This window comes from Thamnophis sirtalis, unplaced genomic scaffold, assembly GCF_051295495.1.
Source record: "Thamnophis sirtalis isolate CommonGarterSnake01/CBP01778 unplaced genomic scaffold, rThaSir2_p1.2 scaffold_1, whole genome shotgun sequence".
NCBI lineage: Eukaryota > Metazoa > Chordata > Lepidosauria > Squamata > Natricidae > Thamnophis > Thamnophis sirtalis.
In genome coordinates, this window is record NW_028261381.1 from 113,189,110 (window position 1) to 113,214,013 (window position 24,904).

General features: G+C 43.7%; 2 protein-coding genes across 2 annotated transcripts in view; both read right to left on the reverse strand.

The window, feature by feature from the left end:
* Positions 1 to 24,904, reverse strand: part of MAPKBP1 (mitogen-activated protein kinase binding protein 1) — a 95,856-nt gene that overhangs the window by 65,969 nt on the left and 4,983 nt on the right. The window contains exon 3 of the mRNA XM_087704460.1: positions 895 to 957. Coding sequence (XP_087560586.1) covers positions 895 to 957 — 63 coding nt within the window. The remainder of the gene's footprint in view (positions 1 to 894; positions 958 to 24,904) is intronic.
* Positions 9,684 to 13,306, reverse strand: LOC148049700 (uncharacterized). Its single transcript, XM_087728279.1, has 2 exons — positions 12,332 to 13,306; positions 9,684 to 12,249 (listed from the first exon to the last, which is right to left on the reverse strand). Exons 1-2 carry the CDS (start codon positions 12,983 to 12,985, stop codon positions 9,832 to 9,834), a joined length of 3,072 nt encoding a protein of 1,023 aa, XP_087584405.1. The 5' UTR covers positions 12,986 to 13,306; the 3' UTR covers positions 9,684 to 9,831.

Here is a 24,904-nt window from a genome sequence, read left to right on the forward strand (position 1 = left end):
TCCTTGCACTATGACGGAAGGTTTTACAAGAGCCAAACACTACATCCTTATTTGCCTAGGTGTTGAAACAACATAGCCTGTTGTATAAATATTTGTCTGCTAAAGCTTTTGAACATCAGACCATTCATTCATTCATTCATTCATTCATTCATTCATTCATTCATTCATTCATTCACTGAATTTCTAAGCTTCTCAACTTTAGAATAATTCTAGGCAGCATGAGGGGAAACACGGGAAAGCAGAACAAAATGGACATCTGTGTTAATCTGGTGGTTGCTTTTGCATGCTTTTTCAACAGAGATGTAATTCAGATGTTAGATCCAGGCAGGAGTCGTTTATGGAAAAAAGGCTTCAACAGCTCAGGCCTCCACAGCATTTCATAAAAAGAAAAAAAACACAAAACTTCAATGTGCAACAGTCCACTCTGTAAATGCTTTAAGCACCTGAACTGCAGAATAATCTTACATTATTTTAAATTGCCCAAATTAAGAAATTGGCTGTTTAACCACAATTTTGTTCCCCACAATTATCATCACCATGACTTGATTTCTGGCATTCACAATGTAAGATATACTCAGGAGTTCAACATAAAGGAAATGCAGCATTCCACTTCTGTAATAAATTTCCAAAGAGTAGAGAAAAAAAAATGTGATCCCAATTCAAACTGTTCCTATAAACTTGTTTGTTCTTTGTACAAATTGTTCGTGTGTGTGTGTGTGTATGTGTGTGTGTGTGTGTGTGTGTGTGTGTGTACTTTAGATGCACTCTTTGTCCATTGTAGGTTATAAAAGTGAGACACAGTTCTTAATTAGGAAGATTATTGACAAATCCTCAACATTTACTTCGAGACCATATAAACAAATCAATCATTGAAAACTCAGTGTTTTCACTTACCTGGAGCTGTTTAGAATATGATGCTGCTTGTTTTTCCTGGGGTTAAACAGCACAACAACACACCTGCAGAACAGGAATTGCAAAAGTTGAAAAAAGAAACATGGATAGAGCCTGCAATTTGGGTTATTGAATATTGTATTTCCTTCTTCTGCAAAAACTGAAAGGTCACCTCTAAATACTTAAGAAAATTACTCTTCTGACAGGATCTTAAATTTGGGGTATTTACTGGAATGGAAGTCTTATTCTATGTAACTAGGAATTAATAGGAGTGATAATCTGCCAATATTATCCTGTAACCAGGAAATTCATGGCTCAAAAGTCACTAATGGCCAGCATGAAACAGGCTTAAATTTTGGCAGTCATCAATAATTGTAGTAGCTTTCTAAATGACTGGAAGTTAACTCGCCCACATTAATCCTGAATGGTATCTTCATGCATTCTGAAATAGTACAATGAGGTGTAATCCTTTGAATAGGTAAAATGTCGAAAGTTGCCCTGTGCTTCCCATGCATAAGAGGAAGAAGATGAGGGTCAGCAAGGAAGTTTTCCACCAAAACTGTGGTCCACGTTGTTGTATCAGAAAAACTAAATCTATTATAAAAACGACTATCAAGTCTCAGTCACATTTTAAATGAAAATGTATTTTATTAAAATTGTTCATGACAGCATTGCAGAGTTACACCCATAATATCCTGGCATTCTATAGCCATATCTAATTAGTGTAGGCAACTTGTTTGCAGACAATTATTAGCTTTCCATAAAGTTAGTTTTTTTTTTAGGGCTTTACAGAACATACACACTGGGGGGGGGGGAGAAACTTGTACAGAAACTTTCTTAACAAAGTGCATTTTCACTCCAATATTGTCCATATTTCTTTCAGAAAAGCAGAAGTACAGTCTAAAAATGAAAACTTGTAAGGAGCAGCAGCTATCTTTAATCTGGTTTGAAAGTTCCTCCTATATGTTACAAAGGAATACATGACCAGATATAATTTTTTTTCTAAAAACTATTCTGCTAAGGGAAAACAGGCTATTTTCTGTCAAAAATATTTTAGCACATCCATTACAGCAACATGATTTAGACTGCCATCCTTCCGAGGTTGGTAAAATTTGGGGGGGACAATACGCTGACTCTGTAAACTGCTTAGAGAGGGCTGTAAAACACTATGAAGTGGTATATAAGTCTAAGTGCTATTGCTATGGAGAACAGTGCTTTTCAAACTTGTCAGCTTAGGATGCATGGACTTCCACTCCCAGAATTCCCTAGCCAGAAATTCTGAGATTTGAAGTCCACATATCTTGTCAGGTTTGAAAAATACTGGTATGGGGTAATACTGAAACAAAGTCAGTTGAGGAGATTCAAAATATCATAACTGACTCTCAGCTGAGTATTAGAAGTCAGGACCGTGATACCTCCAATACCCAAGCAAACCTACGAAATAAAAATAAATATAGAGTTAAAATAAAAACATCCAAATTGTGAAACGGCCGAGTTTCAGTCTTCCCACATGAGTTTTTGGGACACTAACAGGAAAGGCCATATGAAATGTCTGCATTCTCATGCAAGAACTGGGTATCTAGCATCCAGTATTCATTTATTCTGAAGTATAGGCCTCATCATGTGAAGATACATAAAAAGACTTCAATCAATCTGTTTTTGTTTGCTCACAGTTATTTGTGCAGCATTTTCTTGTCTTTCCCTTGGTTTTTAAACACTCTTTATTCTTTATGTTTATAAAATATACTTCTAGAAAGGGAGCACAGATTTGAGTCTGACACACAAAAGGTGAATCAGCGTTGTAAAAATACAATTTCACTATAAGCTGGTGAAAGAGGTTCTCCTTAAGATGCCTACTGGCAATGTCATAATCTAGCTTCTATTATGGGCTCATTTTATGCTTATCTGTATGCAACCTTTTTATATTGAATAACAGTCACAATAGGCTTATAGCTTTTCAATAGCTTCTATATGAAAGCTCAAGAAAGGATAATTACATATAGTTAAAATAAGTGGACCTTCGAAAAGGTTGCATTTTTGCATTTCCATCTTAAAGCTAAATTTAGGAACAAAGCAGCAAAGGAATCGGACGTCAAAATCACAATTAGACTGAATCTGACTCATCCACCACAGCAATTCTAATAAACCGCTTCCTTCCAGCCTTATCTCTGTTACAGATTTCTTCTCCCCTTCTCATTGATTTCCCCCAAACCTGTGGTATTACAGGCATTCATTCTACTCCAGTTCAATCCTCCCTCACTAGCTCGATTTATTTAGTTTGGTTTGACAGTTTCCTTGCCTTAAGCACTATTTTATTGACCTTGGCCCTACCAAAGCCATTTGTTTTTCTGTGAATCTTTTCACTAGAATCTTGTAGTAAAGCAGGAACAGTCAGACTGAGAGAAACTGACCTAGCAAAGGAAAGAGTAAGTAGACCACATAATAATAGTTTCTTCTGCTTCAGTAGATTGAGATCCTTTTTCCTGACTAGATTTCCAACAAAGAATGACAGACAAAAATATAACAAGGTGCCATATTATTATTATTTTTCAAAACGTTGTTGATGAAAGAGTTGTTCAGAAACAGATGTTATTATCTGAAAAGTCTTGCAAAGAATAAGAGACTAGCTGACCATGCCAGGGACTCTCTTCTTCTGAAATAGGGTATCAACCATCACAGATCTATCACATGCAACTCCATAATGTGATGTTGCATTTCCTCATTCAAGATAAGTGTGCAATTTGGGAAATGTCCTAGACCCACAGCTACTATTCAAACAGCAGATGGTAGCTGTGGCCAGGAGGGCCCATGATGTATGCCAGTTGTGTCCTTTCCTTAATTGTGTGGCCCTTCAAATGGTTACTCATGCCCTAGTGACTTCATGATTGGACTATTTCAATCAGTACAAGGGACCATACATGCAACTGATGTTGAAAACCATGCAAACCTATTCTGAAAGGGCCCTAACCTGTGGAACAGAATCCTGTGGAGATAATTATCTGGCTCCATTCCCATGCTTGAAGTTAGAGGATTTGTGAAGAATCTATCAATTTATTTTCCATGCGTGTTATTTATATGGCTTTTCTGGGCAGTCATGGTTCTTTAATTAATGTGTTCTTTTAAAAACTGTAAATTGCCTGGAGTCTTTTTGGAATTGGGTGGCCTCAAAATCCGATATGTAGGTCGGTAGACAGGCAGACAGGCAGACACATCTGCAACCCTCTTCTTAAGGTTGCAAAAGCTTTGAATGAAACCTAACCCTAATTCCAATTTAGGTAAAGCATGGCAATCCTAAATAGATTATTTATTGTCCTACATATGTAGCATATGCAGGTTTCCTTCCATGCAAGAGATGCATGAGGGAGGAGGAAGGCATATACTCTGTATTCTTCCTCTCACCATTATAGAATAAAGCTGGTAGAATTTCAAACTGCAGTGATTTATAAATATATTAGTAAGACCAAACAGTCTGTTAAAAGAAAAAGTTACTTGGTATGCCTAAATTGTAGCAGTGGATTTACATTTTCTTCGTTTGCACATTTCCTGATACTCAGCCCTTCGGTTACTGCCAGCGTGACAGTAAACACAATTAATAGCTGGCATTTAAAAACACTTGAGAAGATACAGGGATTCATGGCACAAGGCTGAATGGCACTTCCTCAATGAACTCAGTGAAACAAGCTCTATTTGTTAGATGAATGATAATGAAAAGGAAGTGAGCAGGAAATAACTGGGGATTTCACAAGATAAGAATAAAAGGCACAAATGCTTTATTGTCAGCAATGGACATTCCCAGCTTATTAAGAAAGATGGGAAACCCTTGAATCTAACATAGTGAACACTTATGGAGGGATAACAGGACTAAGAAGCTTAGAAGAAAATAGAAAAAAGTCAAGCAGAGAGAATGGAAGACTCAAGGAATGTTATTCTAAGGTTCATGTCTGCAAGAAGAGATCTTATACCCTGGAGCGTCTGTATAAATTCCAGGGTATCACTATTGTGTCCATTGCTCTTCCGGGTACTGCCCATTGCTCACCGGAAACTGGAAGAGCAGCTCCCTGGCGCACATGCACACACTGGGAAGCTATACTTCCCATTTCCGGCATGCACAGCCAGCTGGTCTTCGTGCGCACATGCACGTCGGAAGCTCAGCTTCCCAGCACACGCATGCATGCTGGGGAACTGCTATTCTGGTTTCTGGTGCTCCCACATGTGTGCACCGGGGAACTGCTCTTCCGGTTTCTGGTGCTCCCCCACCCACCCGCCCTCCCGCATTCCCATTTCATCACTTGGTGCCGAAAAGGTTAGCCAACACTGGTATAGGTAGTCCTCGACTTATGACTATAATTGAACCTTCAATGTTGAGTGTAAATCCTGACGGTTGTAAAGCAGGTCACTATGCCACCGTGCCTGAATTTACAATTTTTTTTTTTTTAAGAGCCAGGTTTTTAAGATAAAGAACTTTTGGCAAAACGATGGGTTGTACTTCAAGCAGTGAAAGTGTTTGGGATATACTTTGCAAATCCTCTGGCAAGGTCACTAATAAAAGAGGGGCGAAGGGAGTGGGTATGCTATAGGAACATATGGTTGGATAATAAAGTGATATGGGAAGTGGAGAAATCCTCAGCTCCCACTTTGCTTCTATTTTCTTCCCAAAATCTAATTGTGTTCAGTTAAGTAGAACAACTAAAGGTGGGAAGAGGCAATACGAGGTAAGTAAAGAAGCTACTATGAATATGTTTAAGTGTCCAAGACCAGATCAGTTATATATGAAATGCTTGAAAAAAACTTGGCAGTGTCTTTTTGGAGCACATTTCTGTGCTCTCTGAGAAATCATGAAGGACACACACATTGCTAGAGGACTGGAGAAGGGAAACACAGTTCCTAGCTTCAAAAAGGAGGAAAAAGAGGACCAGAGGAATTACAAAGCAGTCAGCTAGATATTAGTATCAGAACAATGGAACAGATAATTAATATTCCCAATTTGAAAGCTCCAAAGTGCTTCTGTGTTAAAAGGATTTGTCAGTGACATCACCATTGCCTAGGTACAGGGGTCTTCAACCTTGGCCACTTGAAGACTTGTGGACTTCAATTCCCAGACTGGAATTGATTCAATTCTCCTTACCCCCACCATTCTACAATGTCAGTATTTATCCAAAGTAGACTAGAGAAATACTTAATAGGGATTTTTAAAAATTCAGTATTTCAGAAGCTATGGAATAACCTTTCAAAGAATTTTTTCTAGAAATATTATAGCTGAGCACATCTTTAATCTCTGTTTCTCAAACTCTCCTCCATCTCCTCTGAAGCTTATTCAGTCCTTGAGCACCTCTATAGCTAGCCTTAATTCATAATTGTCCATGTATACATGAAATATCTTACTCAAACCCTGTTACTGTTTTATGAATTGGGATTTATGGATTGAGATACCAATTCCAAAAATGGAATTTTAACATAGTCTTCCTGATATACCATGGCTATCTAACAAATAATACAAGGAAACAGGCCAAATAATAGAACAGTTACTGTTTCTGAGCAGCTTTCCCTCAAAATAATGTTAGGGTGAGAAAACCATGAAGCCATGCGCTTCTCAAAAAACAATTTCCATATTTGACCAGTGATGGCCTTTTGTCAAGGGGCAATCAATCAATCCACTTGATTGTTGAAAGATAAGAATATCAACCTAATGGCAGGCTACATTTTTTGCACGTGAAAGGATCCAGGTTCTGCCACTGGCAATTTTCATTAACAAGATTTCAGTAACCGATGCCCCCAAAATGTTTCCCAGAACTTTAAAAAAATGTTGTCAATAGGAAGTGATAATCTATTGAGCCAAAGTCATTGGCTCGTTACAATTATATGGGCATGGCTAGTCTAGTGAAGAGAAGAACCAGGGGAGTCAATCAAGATCAAGTGAGGTACTAACACCCCGCTATAAAGCCTTAGTAAGACCACACCTAGAATACTGCATCCAGTTTTGGTCACCACACTATAAAAAGATGTTGAGACTCTAGAAAAAGTGCAGAGAAGAGTAACCAGGATGATTAGGAGACTGGAAACTAAAACACATGAAGAATGGTTACAAGAACTGGGCATGGCTAGTCTAGTGAAGAGAAGGACCAGGGGAGACATAATAACAGTGTTCCAATATTTGAGGAGCTGCCACAGAGAGGAGGGGAGTCAAGCTATTTTCCAAAGCACCTGAAGGTCAGACAAGAAATAATGGATGGAAACTGAACAAGGAGAGATTCAACCTGGTAATAAGGAAAAATTTTCTAACAGTGAGAATGATCAAGTAATGGAACAGTTTGCCTTCAGAAGTTGTGGGAGCTTCATCACTGGAAGCTTTCAAGAAGAGACTTGAATGCCATTTGTCAAAAATGGTGTAGGGTCTCCTGCTTGGGCAGGGGGGTTGGATCTACAAGGTCCCTTCCAATTCTGCTAATCTGTTAATATACTTTTCTGGTACATATGGCTTGTTTTAGAATGGAATATCTTTTACCAAACATACACTCATTCACTGTTTTCATTTCTTCCAAACTGAACATCACTCATCTAGCCTTCAAATCCAGCAATATGTTTCTTTAGAGATGCCAATTACTTTCTAATATTAAGGAATAGGCAGACAGGTAATCCCAAATCCATATTTTAAATAAAGCATATATGTTAAGCAATTATTTTAAGAAAGAGGTTTAAAATCACATTATCAAACTACCTAGAATAAGCTCAGTAAATGAAGAAGTGTTATGGGAAGATACTTCCATGAAGTTCTAATCCCCAACCCATTCTGTTATTCACTGAGTAGCACTGATCAGCAAAGCTACATTAGGAAACACTGGTTTGTTTTATACAACCATCACTTCTGCTGCTTTGTAAATAAACTTCCTTTCCCCATTCAAATGAAGCAGAAGCCAAAGGATTCCACTCCAGTTTGCTGTCAATAGATCCATTTTATTTGGAATTGGTCAGAGGCCATTCTTTCTCTTTGCTATAGTCCAGACTAGAACACTGGCAGTGTGTGATGCTTTCCTTGGGTGCAGAGTAAAATGTTATTCCAATTCCTGCATTCTTCCACGAATGAAAGGGCTTCTATTGCCTCTGATTTATTTGGGAGAGAAGGAATCACAGAAGGGAGAGAACAAGGAACTCATTGAAAAAAAGTAATCATAAAAAAATAAATGCAATCTCTGTACCACAGTTCAGAATCCAAAAAAGTCAATACTTGTTTTTAAAGATCTTTTGTCCATACAACAGACTCCAGACAAGATCTGTATCTCAGAAAAAGAACAATGATAAAAGATTAGGAACTACTTTGGATGTATAGGCAATGTGAAAGGAATATCATGATTGCACATCACATGAAGTGTAAAGATTTTTCTTAAATCCATTCCTGAAATCCAGTTATCCCACTCTGATTCTCATCCTAAACAAGCTGAAATAAAAAGGGCGTTGGTACTTACTTGATACGCCTCTTCTCATAGTGGGGGGAGGAGTATCCAGGATGGGTTTGACCTTATCCTCTCGTGATTGGTTTGAGTCAGATAAGCTCTTTGGGCTCCGCCCCTTGGCAGTGAGCATGCCCAGTTTTATGACGAAGAACTCTCTCCGACTCGTTGCATCATTCACTCCAGACTCTTGATTCAGTTTTTTTGCTTTTATTGTCTTCAACATCAATAATTAAATAACAATATAAACAATGAACATAACACTTAGTTGTACAAACATAGTCAGGGAGGGACTGGATACTCCTCCCCCCACTATGAGAAGAGGCGTATCAGGTAAGTACCAACGCCCTTTCTCCATAGTGAGGGGGGAGGAGTATCCAGGATGGGACGTACCAAAGCCTGCACGTCCCTAGGGAGGGAGATCCCTGAGGCCATATGTCCCCCTCTCAGGCCTGTTGAGGCACGGGTCCAGCCCTGTGAACCACCTGCAACACCCTGTGGCCGAACGAGGCCTCTGCCGAGGCAAAGGAGTCCAACTTATAGTTCCTAACAAAGGGAGAGGGGGAAGCCCACGTGGCTGCCCTGCAGATTTCGGCCAGGGATGCTTGTGTGGCCCAGGCCGTGGATGTGGCAGCACTCCGTGTGGAGTGGGCTGTGATATGATTTGGTGTCTGTAACCCCTGCGATTGGTAAGCAGTGGCAATGCAGGTTCGCAACCACCTGCCGATAGTGGTGGAAGTTACCTTATTACCCAGGGATCCTGGTTGGAAGGAGACAAACAGGGCTTCGGATTTCCTGTTTGGCCTGGTTCTCCTGAGGTAAATCCTCAGAGCCCTCCTAACGTCCAGAGTGTGCCACTTCCTCTCCAATGGGTGAGAAGGGTCTGGACAGAAGTTGGGCAAAATCAGTTCCTGGGCCCGATGGAAGCAGGAGCACACCTTGGGAATGAAGGATGGATCCAGCCGTAACACCACCCTATCTTGGTGAAAGACACAGAGATCCTCCCTGGTGGACAGCGCCTGCAGTTCGGATATCCGCCTGGCGGAAGTGATGGCCACCAGGAAAGCCACCTTCAGGGTCAGGAACTTAAGGGAAACTGTTTGTAATGGCTCAAATGGGGCGCCCGTTAGAGCGTCCAATACCCTGTGTAAATCCCAGGAAGGGTACCTGTGTACCGTAGGTGGTCTGAGGTTGGAGGCCCCCTTAAGGAATTGCCTGACCATGGGGTGGTGCGTCAGGCTCTGGTTTCTGCCACACAGGAGAACTGATGAGATGGCTGAGACCTGTCTCCTAATTGTGTTAGGAGCTAACCCTCTATCCAGGCCCGTCTGGAGGAAGTCCAGAACCTGAGGCACCGTAGCCTGGATGGGGTTGAACCCCCGGGAGTTGCACCAAGAGTCAAAGGCCCGCCAAGTGGAGCCATAGATGCGCTCTGTGGAGGGCCTGCGGGCGGCCTGGATAGTCCTTATCACCCTGGGGGAGAAGAGGTCTTTCCTCAGGATGCTCCGCTCAACCGCCAAGCGGTCAACTGGAGCCATTGAGGATCCGGGTGCTCCAGCGCCCCCTGGCTGAGGGAGATCCTCTCCTGGGGAATTCTCCAGGGCCTCTCCACTGACAGAGACTGGAGATCTGCAAACCAAGGCCTCCGGGGCCAATGAGGAGCCAACAGAACCACTTCCGCCCCCTCCTGAAGGATCTTCCGTATGACCCTGGGAATCAGGGGCAAGGGAGGAAAGGCATACAAAAGACCCCTGGGCCATGAGCTCCGCAGAGCGTCCGTCCCTTCCGCCCCCCGTGTCCGGTACCTGGAGAAGAACCTCGGGAGCTGAGTGTTGAGGGGAGTGGCGAACAGATCGACTTCCGGGCGCCCGAAGCGCTCGGCCACCTCCTCGAATATCGCAGGCTGTAGCCTCCACTCTGAGTTGTCCACCTCGGCCCGGCTGAGCCAGTCGGCCCTGGTGTTGTCCACCCCCGCTATGTGTTCTGCCCTCAAAGACCGGAGGTTCCTTTCGGCCCACTGACCCAGACGTTTGGCCTCCTTCATGAGGGCCCTTGATCTTGTCCCCCCCTGTCTGTTTATGTGAGCCTTGGTAGTGATATTGTCTGTGAGGACTAATATGTGCTGGCCCCTGACCGAATTCTGGAACCGTAACAGAGCCAGGCGGACCGCCCTGAGCTCCAACCAGTTTATGTTGTGAGTCCCTTCCGCCTGAGTCCACTCTCCTTGCGCCATCTGAGCCAGCAGATGGGCACCCCACCCACTCAGACTGGCGTCCGTCGTTACCGTCAAGCGGTCTGGTGTCCAGAAGGTTTCGCCCTTTGTGATCGCTGGGGATGTCCACCAAGCCAGGGAGCGGGAGACGTCTAGCGGGAGAAGTACCTTGGTCTGCGAACAGCTCGTGCGTCTTCGCTGGAACGGCAAGAGGAACCATTGGAGATCTCTGGTGTGGAGGCGAGCCCACGGGACGATGCCAATGGCGGAGACCATGGTGCCTAGTAGTTTAGACAGAGTGGCTAGGGACACCTTGCGCTTCCTGGCTATCGAGGAGGCTAGCTGTCTAAGCGCTATCTGTCTGTCGGGTGACAGGAAGACCATGCCCGCCTGGGTGTCTATTCTGGCTCCTAGGTGAATCAGACTAGTAGAGGGGTGGAGGTGACTCTTGGCTAGGTTCACTGTAAACCCATGGTCCCTCAGGACTGTCATGGTGATGTCTAGGTCTTGCAGAGCGCCCCTAAAGGAAGATGACTGCAGGAGCAGATCATCCAGGTAACATTGGATGCGCACCGGGACCTGTCTCAGGTGCGCTGCCAGCGCTGCCATTACCTTTGTGAATACCCTCGGGGCCGAGGACAGCCCGAAGGGGAGGGCCCGGTACTGATAGTGATGACCCATGTAGCAGAACCTGAGGTACCTACGGTGATCCTGGGCAATGGGGATGTGCAGATAGGCCTCAGTGAGGTCTATGGAAGTGAGAAAGTCTCCTTGTCTAACCCCCTCCAAGATAGAGTGTAGGGAGTGCATCTTGAACCTCCTATAGCGAATGGAACGGTTCAGGCGTTTCAAGTCAAGGATCGCTCTCCAGCCCCCAGAGGCCTTAGGGATGACAAACAGGATGGAATAGTGCCCCTGACCCTGTTGCTCTGGAGGCACTGGCTGGATCGCCCGGATCTCCAACAGGTGTTGGATGGCTTCCTGCATCAGCAGCCTCCGGGTCGGGTTCTTAGAAACCGGACATATCCGGAAGAAGCTCGGGGGACTGGAAAGAAATTCGAGTGAAAGGCCATGCCTGATGGTCTTCTGCACCCATCTGTCAGAGGAGGTGAGGTCCCAGCGGTCAGCGAAGTGCGCTAAGCACCCCCCAATGGGGAGAGTGCTGGACCTAGCTTTAATATTTGCGGAAGGAGCGCCCCCCTCCGCCTCCTCCGCCCCCTCGAAAGGGCCGCTTCTGTTGCCTGCCTCTTTGCTGTCTGTCTGGGTACCTCTGTCTAGCAGGGAATCCCCCTTGATACTGCCTGCCTCCTGAGAAACCTGCCTCTGACCCCCTAAGGAAGTCCTGACCCCGAAAGAAGGAACCAGAGTCCTGACCCCGGGAGTAGGAGCGTCTGGGGTATGGAGTTGACCTGAAGCTGCCTTTCTTCTGGGCAGTGGCGAGGACCTTCCTCTTGTCCTTGTTCTCAACCAGGAACCGGTCCAGAGCCGAGCCAAAGAGGGAGTCCCCTGTGAAGGGGGCTGAGGCCAGGCGCCACTTGTGACGAACCTCCACCTGCCACTGTCGAAGCCACAGCAGCCTGCGTGATGCCACCGACGATGCGATCGCCCTGGAAGCGAATCTGGCTGCAGCCAGGGTGGCATCCGATGAGAACTGGATGGCCGCTGCCAGCCTGTTGATGTCCTGATGTGACCGGGCATCTGCTATGGGGGTGCGTTGCTGTAGCTCCTGCAGCCACAGCAAGGAAGATCTGATGATGAAAGAGGCTGTGGTGGATGCTTTCACCGCCCAGGCCGCTGCTAAATGGCCCCTCTGCAAGGTGAGGTCTGCCTTCTTGTCCTCCGCCTTCAAGGCATCCTCTGGCTCCCCAGGCATGTTGGTGGATGTATGAAGGGCCACTATTGGATCATCTATGGTGGGCTGTGCAAGTAGCTTAGCCAGCTCTTGGTCCACATTGAAGAACATCCTGTCTGAAGAGGAGGGTGATGGGCCCTTTGTAGGAGATGCCCATTGGCGCCTTATCAGGCCTAGGAAGGTCTTGGGCGTAGGAACAGTGTCTGCCTCGATGGCCTGCTCATCAAAGATGTTCTCTGCTGAGAGGCCCTGGCGTTGGGGTGTGGCCTCCGCTGCTCTGTTGCCTAGCTTGACCGTTGCCTTGGCCTTGAAGAGCAGGGACTCAAACAGTGAGGGCTGGAACAACCCAGTGAATGTGGGTTTAGGAGGAGGCATGCCTTCATCCTCTGATAGCTTGAGTTCTCTGATCTCGCCTTCCTCACTTTCATTGTCACTGTCCTCCTGGGATGAATCTGAGGAGCTGTGAATCTCTTCCTCCTGGGCCTCTGGGAATTCAGGGGCCCTGGGGGTGGGGGGGAGGGGGGCCCCCTGAGGCTGTGGCTGCTGGAATGCTGCAGCCATGTATTGCTGAAAAGCCTGCATCATTAATTCTTGGAAGTTGGGGGCTCCTGTGGGAGGCGCTGGGTTGGGGCTGAAGCCCCCCTGAGCAGGGGGGGGGGCTGCCCAAAAGGGGAAAGCCAGTAGGCAAGGCTGCCCCCACAGTAGGGGTGATAGGGGATTGCCACCCCTGAGTGGAGCCCCAAAGCCCCGAGGTGTCTATAGGGATCCTTGTTGGCAGGGCTGGATTCTCCCCTGAGCCTCCGCTGGATAAGGGAGTGCCTGAATTTTCCCCCCCTTTGCCTGGGGCGTTCTGATGGCTGGCTGCTTGGTTGCAAAGTCTCTCTAAAGCCTTATGCCTCCTCCGCTCGTATTTAGAGGGCTTGGAGGGCTTGTGACCCCTCCCTTCCTCTGGATCTGCCCTGGGGGAAAGGTGCTTGGTTTTGCATTTAGCCTTTCCTCTTCCCCCCCCTCCTCGGGCAGTCTCTGGGGAAGCCACTGACCTGGGTGCTTGTTCTTCTGCCCCTCCGGTGGGGCTGCAGTCCCTGCTTGCAACTGCCTGGGATTCTCCTTCCTGGTAGTTGCTGGGCGCCGCCATTTTGGACCACGTGGGTCCTCCCGGCTTCAAAATGGCGCCGACCGGCTTGCAAAGGGGCGCGAAATTTAAAAGTGCCTGAAGCGAGGCTTGAGCTCCTGAGAGCTTGCCACGTGCGCTCCCAGCCGGATTCTCTTCCTCCTGCCTCTCCTCCGATGCCGCTGTGGCCAGGAACAGCTTCTTCGGCTTCCTCACGATCCTCTGGCCACGTGGAGGCAGCACGGGCGCTCCAGGGCGTTTGAAAGCCCTGGTTCGTCGCTCAACCCTTGAGGGGAGCAACGGAGCGCTCCAGCGACTTACAAGCCTCAGCGGTTGGGGCTGCCTGCTAGAGGCTTTTGCCCTTTCTCCTGCTGCCTGGTCAAGCTCCTCACTGAGAGACTTCGGATCTCCTCAGTGTCCAGGGCAGCCTGCCGCCCCAGGGGGGCTAGTGGCAGTTCCAATCTTGCAGGAGGAGGCTGTGTATAAAGCAGGGAGGCAAACTCGACGGATCCAATTGAATTTTCCTAGTAAATTCCTGGAGCTCTCGAATGAGCAACTTCTCACGAAGGTTTTGAGTCAGAAAACTGGGCATGCTCACTGCCAAGGGGCGGAGCCCAAAGAGCTTATCTGACTCAAACCAATCACGAGAGGATAAGGTCAAACCCATCCTGGATACTCCTCCCCCCTCACTATGGAGAACGCCTTGAGCTGCTATTGTTTTCCTGGAACTGCAAAAGGAAAGGGAATGTTAGACTCTGGGCTTCCAGCAATTATTGGCTAGTAAACTTCAGTTTAGTGGGTCACTTGTTGAACATTGTGTTTCCTACCGTCTTACAAAAATAAAGTGAATTACGACATGTTACTTTGTCATATTTTAATCTTGGAAATATGCAGTTATTACCTTGTCTTAATTATTAGGGATAACCCACAAATATTGTAATAAATAATAAAATAAATGTGAGTTTGCTAAAAGAGCACGTCATATTTATTGTACTCTTTTTCAGATGCCAGGGAAATCAACACAAACCAAAATATTCCCAGCACTAGGAATACTGAGTTAGTGCAGTGGAATAATTATTTTGAGTCATCGATTGTTTTAAGAGAGCCATTGTGCAGAGGTAGTAAATTATGCTTTTCATTTTTAGATAAACATGCCACATTTCCCTCAAGTATTCAAGGTAATATATTTTACAATTCTTCTTATTTTGTCCCATGTTCACCATGCTGTAAGGTAAAATTCAGTATAATGGGTTTACATTATGATCAACACTCCCTTCTCTAAAAGAGAAGGACTTATTTGCTTTGATATAAAAATAATAACTATCCAGTAATGGGCAGAAAAACTTGGTTTTATGCATTGCAGACATTAAAAAAAACAAATTACTTCAAGGCACACCATTTTAAAGGTTTAACCAGTGATCTTTAACTTCAAAAACTGCATGCAGTTTTATTTCTTGTCAATCTAAACAATGTGATAAAGGTATCTGATTCAAATTAACTGCCCTAATTGTTTTTTTTTAATATATATTTTGAGTATTACTGGAAAAAATCTTGTGAAGGTCGATTAATAGTATCACTTTATTTTATACATATGGTCCTTTGGTAATGTCCATTTATTCAGTGATCTTTCAGGCTTACAACAACAACCATTGAGCAAGTGATTCTTACGACTTCTCCTTGACCTTCCAGCCATCACAGCAACCCTGAAGTGAATTGGAGGCAACCTGGGCACTTGGCAACTGGCTTGGATTTCATACATCATTCAGGTGATCATGGTTTGTGATCTGTTGTGGCCCAGCAGGTGCTGTTGGAGCTGCCACCAGACTCCGACAATAAGGGGCCCTCTGAGTCGGCTCTGGAGGATCCTGATCAGGGTTGTGATTCTGAGCAGGGCGCAGAGAGGTGGTTGGCCACCACCAGAAGGCACCTGAGCCTTGGACCAGTGGGGAGGAGACAAGGGAGAGTGAGCTGGAGGTGAGTTGTAGTTGTTGTAGTGAGTTGTTCCTGGATGCACGCCATCGAAGAGTTATTAGGCATCAGGAACAATTACGCAATTACAGGAGGTGCTTGCACTCAGCTGGTGGTCATTAGGCTCCTCTCCAGACTATAAAAAGCTATTTGTGCACATGCCCCTCTTTGCAGAAGTCAACGCAGGATTGAATACTGTGAGCTTGGCAGGCTGGATTGCTACCAAGCCTTATCTGTGTTTATTGCTGCCGGAGTTTGTCTGAGTTGCTGCCAAGGTCCTTATCTGTTTGTTATGCTTGGCTTTCAGCCACCGAGGTTTTGGTTTCTTGCTATTAAAGTACATTCCAGTTAAGCTTGTCTCAGCAGCCGTTACTGGACGCAGGAGGGGGTCAGAACAGTGAACTATCCCTGCTGGCTTCCCACAAGCAAAGTCAATGGGGAAACTAGCAGGAGGTCAGAGATTGTGGACACCCACGATCCTCATTTAATGACCAGTGGACATTCATTTAACAATGGTAACCAGGGACTTCCACCACTAAGCAGCACAGTCACCTGACATCACACTTTAACATCACATTGCTTAATGACAGAAATGCCAGTTGCTATTATCATCATTAAACTAAAACTGCCTGTGCATTGTCATTTTAGCCTAAGAAGCCTTAAATAATCCCCAATGATGCCTATTTCTAATTGCCTTTTAAAATATTTCCTTTCCTTTGAGTCAGAGCTGGACAACATATTCCCAGCTATTTAAGAAACACATCACAAGAAAGACACTCACAAGTTAGTGTCTCTGCTTGAAGCCTGATTCCCTCCAAGCTACCCACTTTTCAGCCCTCACAGGCACAGGCAGGCGACAGCAACAGTGTTTTGCTTGATTTTCAGCTATGTAAGATGCCTGCACGTATTTTGAGTGACACCCAGTCTTTATAGGGATAGCAATTTCGTAAGACTGAAAAGCCTTATCTGAGAACATGCTGTGCACAGCATATAATTTGACTAAGAGGTCGTTTTTTCCATTTATCCAATGTTTTGCGTCCTGCCATTATGTAGTCATCTACGTGGCAGGAAAAAATGAAAAGAGAGGAGGCTCTGGAGTGAGAAACATGCAGTTTCAAAAGGGAATTTATGAATTCAGGAAAGAAGAGAGGGAGGAAGGAAGGAAGGAGGGAAGGAAGGATAGGGGCAGGGGAGAGAAAAGAAAGAGAGAGAGAAGGAGGAATAGATAGATAGAGAGGGAGGGAGGAAGCAAGGATGGAAGGAGAGGGGCAGGGGAGAGAGAGAGAAAAGAAAGAGAGAGAAGGAGGGATAGAGAGGGAGGAAGGAAGGAAGGAGAGGGGCAGGGGAGAGAGAGAAAAAAGGAAGAGAGAGAAAAAGGGACAGAGAAAGAAAGGAAAGAAAGAAAGAAAGAAAGAAAGAAAGAAAGAAAGAAAGAAAGAAAGAAAGAAAGAAAGAAAGAAAGAAAGAAATTGTCATTCAACATTTGGCATGATTTACTCTTTACTATAGTATATTTAAATATGTGCTGAGCAGATTTTTTGGCTGGAGAAATACAGAGTGATATCTGTTCCCACATCCTACCACTTAGCTTGGCTGTGACACAGATGACTGTCATTTTCCATGAAACTTGGCTCAGAAATGATAAGCAAACTAACTCTTCAGTTTAGAAAAAGCAGATCCTGAAAGTCTATGACTCAGGAGTACAGGGCTCATCCAGTTCATGTGGTTTAATCCAAACAATCAAATTGAAAGAATAGCCAGGGTGATGATAAGAGTTAGAAGGAAAAGATTATTGACATTCTGCACTCAATTCAGCAGGTTTGCAGTTCATGCTGGCAACATTTGCTTAAGAGGGGAAGATCTTACACTTCCAAAGTCCAATGATACCCAATAATGGTAACCTGTTTTTTGGTTATACCCAACAGGCACCATGACATAACATGACATCTTCAGAGGCTGGACAACTTACAGTGCAGACTAAAGTCCAAAGGCACATGTGACAGAGAAGCTGCATTTATGGAGAGCAGCCTCTCCTAGAACTCTTGGCCTGTATTCACCCACTTCCCAGCCAACATGACCAAAACTCCCTTCCAACAGATTTGGAAGACGCCCAACTAGGGGAAGCTAATCTTAATAGTCTGAATCATTATATCAGATTACAATGCTGTGCACAATATAACCTCTACTTGGTGCTGAGAAGTAAGGACAGATTCTTTTAATGAGAATGCCTGCAGGATCTCTCAAGAGGACAAAGCACTAGGAACCTCTCTCTCATAAGGTATAACAATTGTACTATTTTCTTTAAGGCTTTTCTCAGGGTCAATATGAAGTGTTTCACCAGGTTCAGTAACTAGACTGCATCCCTATCACCATGTCCCCAATCAAGATGCTAACACACTTTCTCCTGGATTCAGGGCTCTGGGCCTTTTAAATCAGGCTGACCTCTAGACCGGCAGATTTCTTAAACATCAGCACAGCAACAACAATAACCAAATTTCTATTTTTCTTTGTAAGCAATCACAACCCAAAATTATTCCTCAACCGCTGTCTCTTTCCACCTTTTTGCAAACCCATTCAATAGTTTCACCCATTCTAATACCAAGACATTATATGTTCGATTGCAAACAGCATGGAAAGGCAAGATTTTAGTCCCTTTATCTACTTGTTGTAAGGGAGTGGGGAAATGCAGGGAGTAGAACAACGATACAAAGTGGAGAGGATTGATCACAAAAATGGACAGAGCTGTTTTTTCCCCCCATTTCTTCTTTATTTGGAGTTGTACAAATGTGGTGGGTTTTTTTCCCTTTAAATCGTTTCAAACCCCTATGAAAGCTTATACTGTGTTTTTCATTATATTCCAAACAATATTAGTAGGTGACCGAAATTAGACACAAAACAGCCCTAGTCTTATAAATTGCTAGGGCTTAACTTGAGTCTAACCAGGCAGATTATAAATTGTCAGCTACGGCATGTAAAACATTTACCTGAAGGAGGAGGTGGTGAAGGATGGTGAACAACTTGGGGGAAAGGGGTTCCATAAGTATATGTGGCTTTTCCTGAAGCAAATGTTTACAGCCTTGCTATTTTTACTTTTTTAAAGATACGTATTAAGTACAAAGCATCTGACTCGGAATTCAGATGGATGAGTTTCTCCTCTTTACGTCCTTTTACTCTTCAGTAGTAACCTCTGAGGAGTTTTAGTTTTGTTTTACTTCTTGTTTCTAGGATACAGAGCCTCAGCAGCAACGTCAACAAAACACACACATAAGCATGTGGCAAGATCGGGAGAAACTGCAAGAGGGCAATGAGAATACTTTGGCCTGTTAAAATAAAATATTGTATAAATAAATAAAAGAAGCTTAAGGCTTTCCATCATTATTAAATCTTAATACGGTGTGACGGTTGAGAGATTGTTTTCACAAACTTGCTGAAGGTTTCTTCCCATTCATAGCCTAGATTGTATATACAAAATAAGGGAAACGAGGCAGTTGAAAGGCTTTCTAAGGTGAACTGCAAACTACTTCCCTTTTTTCACCAAGAAAGGAAAGAGACAGAAGTTAGAGATGAACACACAGACTAGGAGTAAACAAAAAGTGGTTCAAGAGACACATTCTGTTGTTTAACACATGAGCTGTGGCTCCTGAGTCAAGAGATGAAACCCCACATGTTGTAGCTTATGGCAGCTCCTTGATGTGTTGATAGAACTAAAGCTTTCGTTATGCATCCCATTACAGGACTGAAGTTAAGACTTTACCACCAGTCCAATAAATCCCTTCACCTCAAGTAGCCCAATGTCTTAGGCCAGTCCAGGATAGGTGGGCCAATTCTTGGGTTGCAGATACTGCTGAGAATAAAAGGAATTTATCTCACATGCGGAAAAGAGATTTACTAACTGAACTTATCGAAAATGATCCTGTCTACAAGATGATTTTAAAAGATCTGCTTATGGCCCTACCTTAGCAAGAGGGTGAGATGAGCATGGGGCACAAAGAAACATTGCCCCGTGTCATGGAATATGCTCTCCCCCTCCCAGAAAGGCTTAGTTTGTTCCCTTTTGGCATTCAGGATGGCACAGAAAGTTCTTCTTGCAGAAAGACATTCTATACAACTCCGATGGCAACAAAATGAAATTCAATTTAGAGAAAAGTAAAGTCTTACACTTTGGCAAGAAAAACCAAAAGTACACATGTATAGAGTGGGTGAAACCAGGCTTAATAGCAGTAACTATGAGAGGGATCTTGTAGTCTTAGTGGTTAAATATGAGCCAGCAGCGTGCAGCAGCAGCCAAAAAAGCCAACACAATCCTAAACTGCATTAATAGAGATACAGTCAAGATCAAACTGGCAGACGAGATCTCAGAACGACTGAACTATATCTTTCAGAGATCCTGGAGCACCGGGGAACTGCCAGAGGACTGGAAAAGAGCTGATGTGGTTCCCATCTTCAAAAAAGGGGGGAAAAAGATCTAGGAAACTATAGACCTATCAGCCTGACCTCAATACCAGGAAAGATTCTGGAAAAGATAATCAAGCAACAAATTAGCGAAGACCTAGAAGTACCAGGGGAGACATGATAGCCGTGTTCCAATATTTGAGGGGCTGCCACAGAGAGGAGGGGGGTCAAGCTATTTTCCAAAGCACCTGAAGGGCAGACAAGGAATAATGGATGGAAACTGACCAAGTTTCAACCTAGAAATAAGGTCAAATTTTCTGACAGTGAGAACAACCAACCAAACGGAACAGCTTGCCTTCGGAGGTTGTGGGAACTTCATCACTGGAGACTTTAAAGAAGAGATTGGACTGCCATTTATCAGAAGTGGTGTAGGGTCTCCTGCTGGGGGGGGGGGCGCTGGACTAGATGATCCACTAAGTCCCTTTCAATTCTGTTAATCTGTATCTAGGCAGCCTTTGCCATTATAGGTTTATTTCATGGCTATGGAGGCATTACTGGCAAGCTTATCCTTTATCAAGAACCTTAGGATTAGTCATTAGTCATGATGGGATCAATGTTTTATGTTTAATGCCTTTATATTGTGATACACACTTGACTCTTTGAAGAAGGTGCAGAAATTTTGTAAAATAAATAAATCAAGGAACCAGGATATATGACATTATATAAAATACAGTGAATCCTCGACGATCACAATTGAGCCCAAAATTTATGTTGCTAAGTGAGATATTTGTTAAGTGAGTTTTGCCACTTTTTATGATGTTTCTTGCCACAGTTGTTAAGTGAATCACGGCAGTTATTAATAACATGGTTGTTAAGTGAATCTGGCTTCCCCGTTGGCTTTGCTTGTCAGAAGGCCTCAAAAGGGGATCACGTGACCCCGGGACACTGCAACTGTCATAAACATAAATCAATTGACACATGTCCAAATTTTGATCACATGACCATGGGGATGCTGCAACGGTCGTAAGTCTGAAAAATGGTTGTAAGTCACTTTTTTCAGTGCCGTTGTAACTTTGAATGGTCACTAAATAATCTGTTGAGTTGAGGACTACCTTAAAGGGGGAGTAAAAGCAAATCTAGCCAGCATACTAAAAGGCAGAGACATAACCCTGACAATAAAAGTGTGTATAGTCAAGGCTATGGTTTTCTCAATTGCAATGTATGGCTGTGAAAGCTGGACCATAAGAAAGGCTGAGCGCCAAAGAATTGAGTCCTTTGAACTCTGGGGCTGGAGAAGACTCCTGCGAATCCCTTGGACTGCAAGGCGATCAAACCAGTCAGTCTTAGAGGAGATCAACCCTGACTGCTCTTTAGAAGGCCAGATCCTGAAGATGAAACTCAAATACTTTGGCCACCTAATGAGAAGGAAGGACTCACTGGAGAAGAGCCTAATGCTGGGAAAGTTTGAGGGCAAAAGAAGATGGGGATGACAGAGAACGAGGTGACTGGATGGTATCCCCGAAGCAGTAGGTGTGAACTTAAATGGACTCCAGAGGATGGTAGAAGACAAGGCCTGGAGGAACATTGTCCATGGGGTGGCGATGGGTTAGATACAACCTCGCAACTAACAACAACAAGAAGCATGACAGGGGAAGAAAAAGAAGTAATATCATGGAAAAGGTAACTTTGCAGTTACTGCCTGCAAAGATAACCCAACAGAGACCAAGGAGATGGAGAGGAGAACAGGTTAATCTAAAAAAGAACTCATTCAACCCAAGGAGAAAGAAACAGAACTACCAAAGCCTTGAGAAGGAAGCATAGCCAGCCTGTACTGTCTTCTTCCAAGGACCCATAGCCTCGCTGTAGACATTAGGTCCCTTTGTTGCTCTTGTATTAATGGGAGGGGGGTTATGTGTGTACGTGTGTATGTGTCTGTGTGTAATCTGTTCTTTCCGCTTTGAAAGGGCCTGGTGGTTCTTTACAGAGCCTCGGAGGATCTTGTGAGATAAATCTGTGCAGGCCCTCCTATTCACAGAGGGCCCTGCAAAATGTATGACATCAGGTTAGAAGTAATGCAGCTATTACAAAGAAAAATGAAGCTTTAAACCAGAATGGGAGGAAGATTTGGCTTTTGTGGTTAAAGGAGACCAGTACTTTCAGGGTTGCTCACTCACTACCTGCCAAGAGCTCTTATGAAGCAAGACATTGAAAAATGTTCCTCTCAATATCCTCTTGGGTGAGTGTGTGTTGCAATGAAACACACACTCACCGGGGGAGAGGACTTTTTAAAACCCAAGGAATAAGGTCAGCATTCACTGTACAAACTGCTTTATTACTTTTATGCTATTAATGCGAAATTACAATTGAACGGCACACGTTGCATGGTTCTTGGACTACTGAAGACTGTGGTCTGTGGCTTTATCGCTACTGGCATGGACAACTAAAACACAAGAGAGGGAACCATGTTCAGATCAATGGTCCTTGCCTAAAGCTGAAATACACAGATTCTTCCTGGGTCATTTAACACATTTTGAATTTAGGAAAAAAAAATCACAATTTATAACTACCATGTTTCCTTGAAAATAAGACAAGGTCTTATTTTCTTTCGACCCTCATGGCTGCTACTATACTGCAATATCTTTGGGGATGGTTTATTTTCATGGGAGGGCTTATTTTAGTGCATGCACTGAAGAGCCCGATTGGGATTATTATCCAGGGAGGTCTTATTTTGGGGAAAACAGGGTAAGTAAACACAAACATGCGATAAATTATTAAACTGAAATCTCATGAAGACATGCCACATGGATCTGGATAATTCACAGCAAGCGTTAAAGGTCTCTGTCATCATTAGATCTCATTATCATTTTCTAAGTACAGACAAGAAAAGGCAAGAAGGTGAAGTACCCACCTGGCAACCAACAGAAAGGACAAGCCCCATAACAGCAACAATGCTAAGGGCACGAGAGATTTTCATCTGTTCTGCCAACTTTCAACACCTCCTCCTGCTGATGTTGATTTAAAACACTAATCTTTTAACTCAGCAGAGGAAGAGCTACACTATGCACCAATTACAGTGGACTAAAATTGCATTTAAATTACAGGTTCAATCTTGAGTTCAAATCTCAGGCTGGCTGTCCTGACAGGACATGCCACGCAGAGTGCCATCCCCCAAGCCAACGTTACAGGAGCTGGGAACCTTCTCTGGTGTTAGGCATTTCGCAATTTTTGAATTCTGAAAGAGAAATCTAACTTGCACAGTTAGATTTATTAGGATTGGGGTTTCTGTTTTGGAACAGATCAATTCAGCAGACGCCAAATGGCATTTAACATCAGCATTTATCAAACAGATAAAGGAAGGGAAATTTAAAAAGACATTCAGAAGCAAATTACAAGATTTTGATATGGTCCTCCTGTGAGATTTGAGCCTTTAATTCTTACCAGGGTCCAACAATGTTAATGAAAATGAATGTGAGTTTCCCAACAACTCTGCTGTAAAAATAATGCTTCTTACAAACTTTGGCGCTGAGTTGAAATAGCAAATAGAGTTGAATCTCAGGCCTGCCTTGTACTGGCAGTTTTTAATAAAAGTTGAGTCAACTAATGGGATATCTGGAGTGGAACAGAGCAGAACTAAGACATATGCAAGAACCATAAGGAAGGCATCCATGTGGTGTCAAGCATACTGTGCACTGCTCCAGTCAGCAAAATGCATATTACTCCAAGAACAAGCAATCCAGCAAATTTTATTCACCATGCAGAGGAAGGCTGCAGAAAGAAAACCCCATAGTCAGTTTCACAACAATGCCAAGGAGATTTCTGCACCCTGCCAAGAAGGTATAATTCCTTGTGAATATGAGAAAACAAACTGACCCTGCAATTCAATTAGGGCAGCAAACTATTTGTCTTTTTATGCCTTGACAGTGGCTATGCCCTCAGTAACATAAAGCAGCCCACCATAATGGACAAGTAACTATTTAGCCAAATCACATTGCAGAGTTTATGAACTATGATCCCTTTATCCAAATTTAGAAAGTTGTTTTATGTATTTGTTGGACTTACACTTTGGCATTACCAGTAAGGCAGAATTTAATATTACTGTAAAGGGAGATTACGAAGAAACTAGTTTTGCTTTAGCTCATCACCAAGACATACAAGACTCTTCTGAAAAGTTCAGAGAAATTTCCTTTTTCTCAGCTGCCTATATTTTTCTGGGAATGCCAAAGACTCCTAAAGATTCCTGCAGTTTCTCAGGCTTCATTAAAATGTCCTTAGTTGGCACGGTACATTGGATAACATCTTCCCAAATAACTTCCTTATCAAGTGGAAACAGAAACGATTTCTGCTTTTAGAGACTGTGGGCATGACGAACAAGTTCATCTGGCTGGAGAAAATAAGAACATTATTGCTTTCAAGCTGCAATCCTGAGGTCTAATCCTCCAAGATTTTGGGTGAGGCTCGCAAAGCCCCTCTGAAAGTTGCTACTGAGTTAAAATTTTCATTTGACCAAAGTGGAGGCTTATTAAATACATGGGAGTAATCCTATTAACTAGATTTTGTTCCTCCCAGTTAAAGTCAACTAATTCTAAATTTTCTCTTGTTCCCACGCCTGGCACACACTTACCAAAGACTTGTGGTCCTTTGAATCCTATTCAACCATTGTTCTCCCACAGCTTACAATAATAACTGAGTGATTGCACTGCCCATTAAATGCATGTTCTACATTTGCACTGACTTTCATTAACATTCTTTTAAAATCCATTCTGAGCTCGGCTATTGTGCTATTACATATACACAATCATAGCGCATTATTTTAACAGAGAATGAAATGTACAGCTCTAAAACCATCGTACATATAGTCAAAAACAGCCTTCCTGGCCTTAAGACATGTTTGCTGAGGCTACTTGGGGATAGCAGGTGTCATTGTAGCATTTTATTGGACAAACAGCAAAGAGCAATATGTGGCTACCCATAGAAGACAGAGAACAGCTACATAAAACCACCATTCTGCAGCAATACCAAGATCATGTAAACCA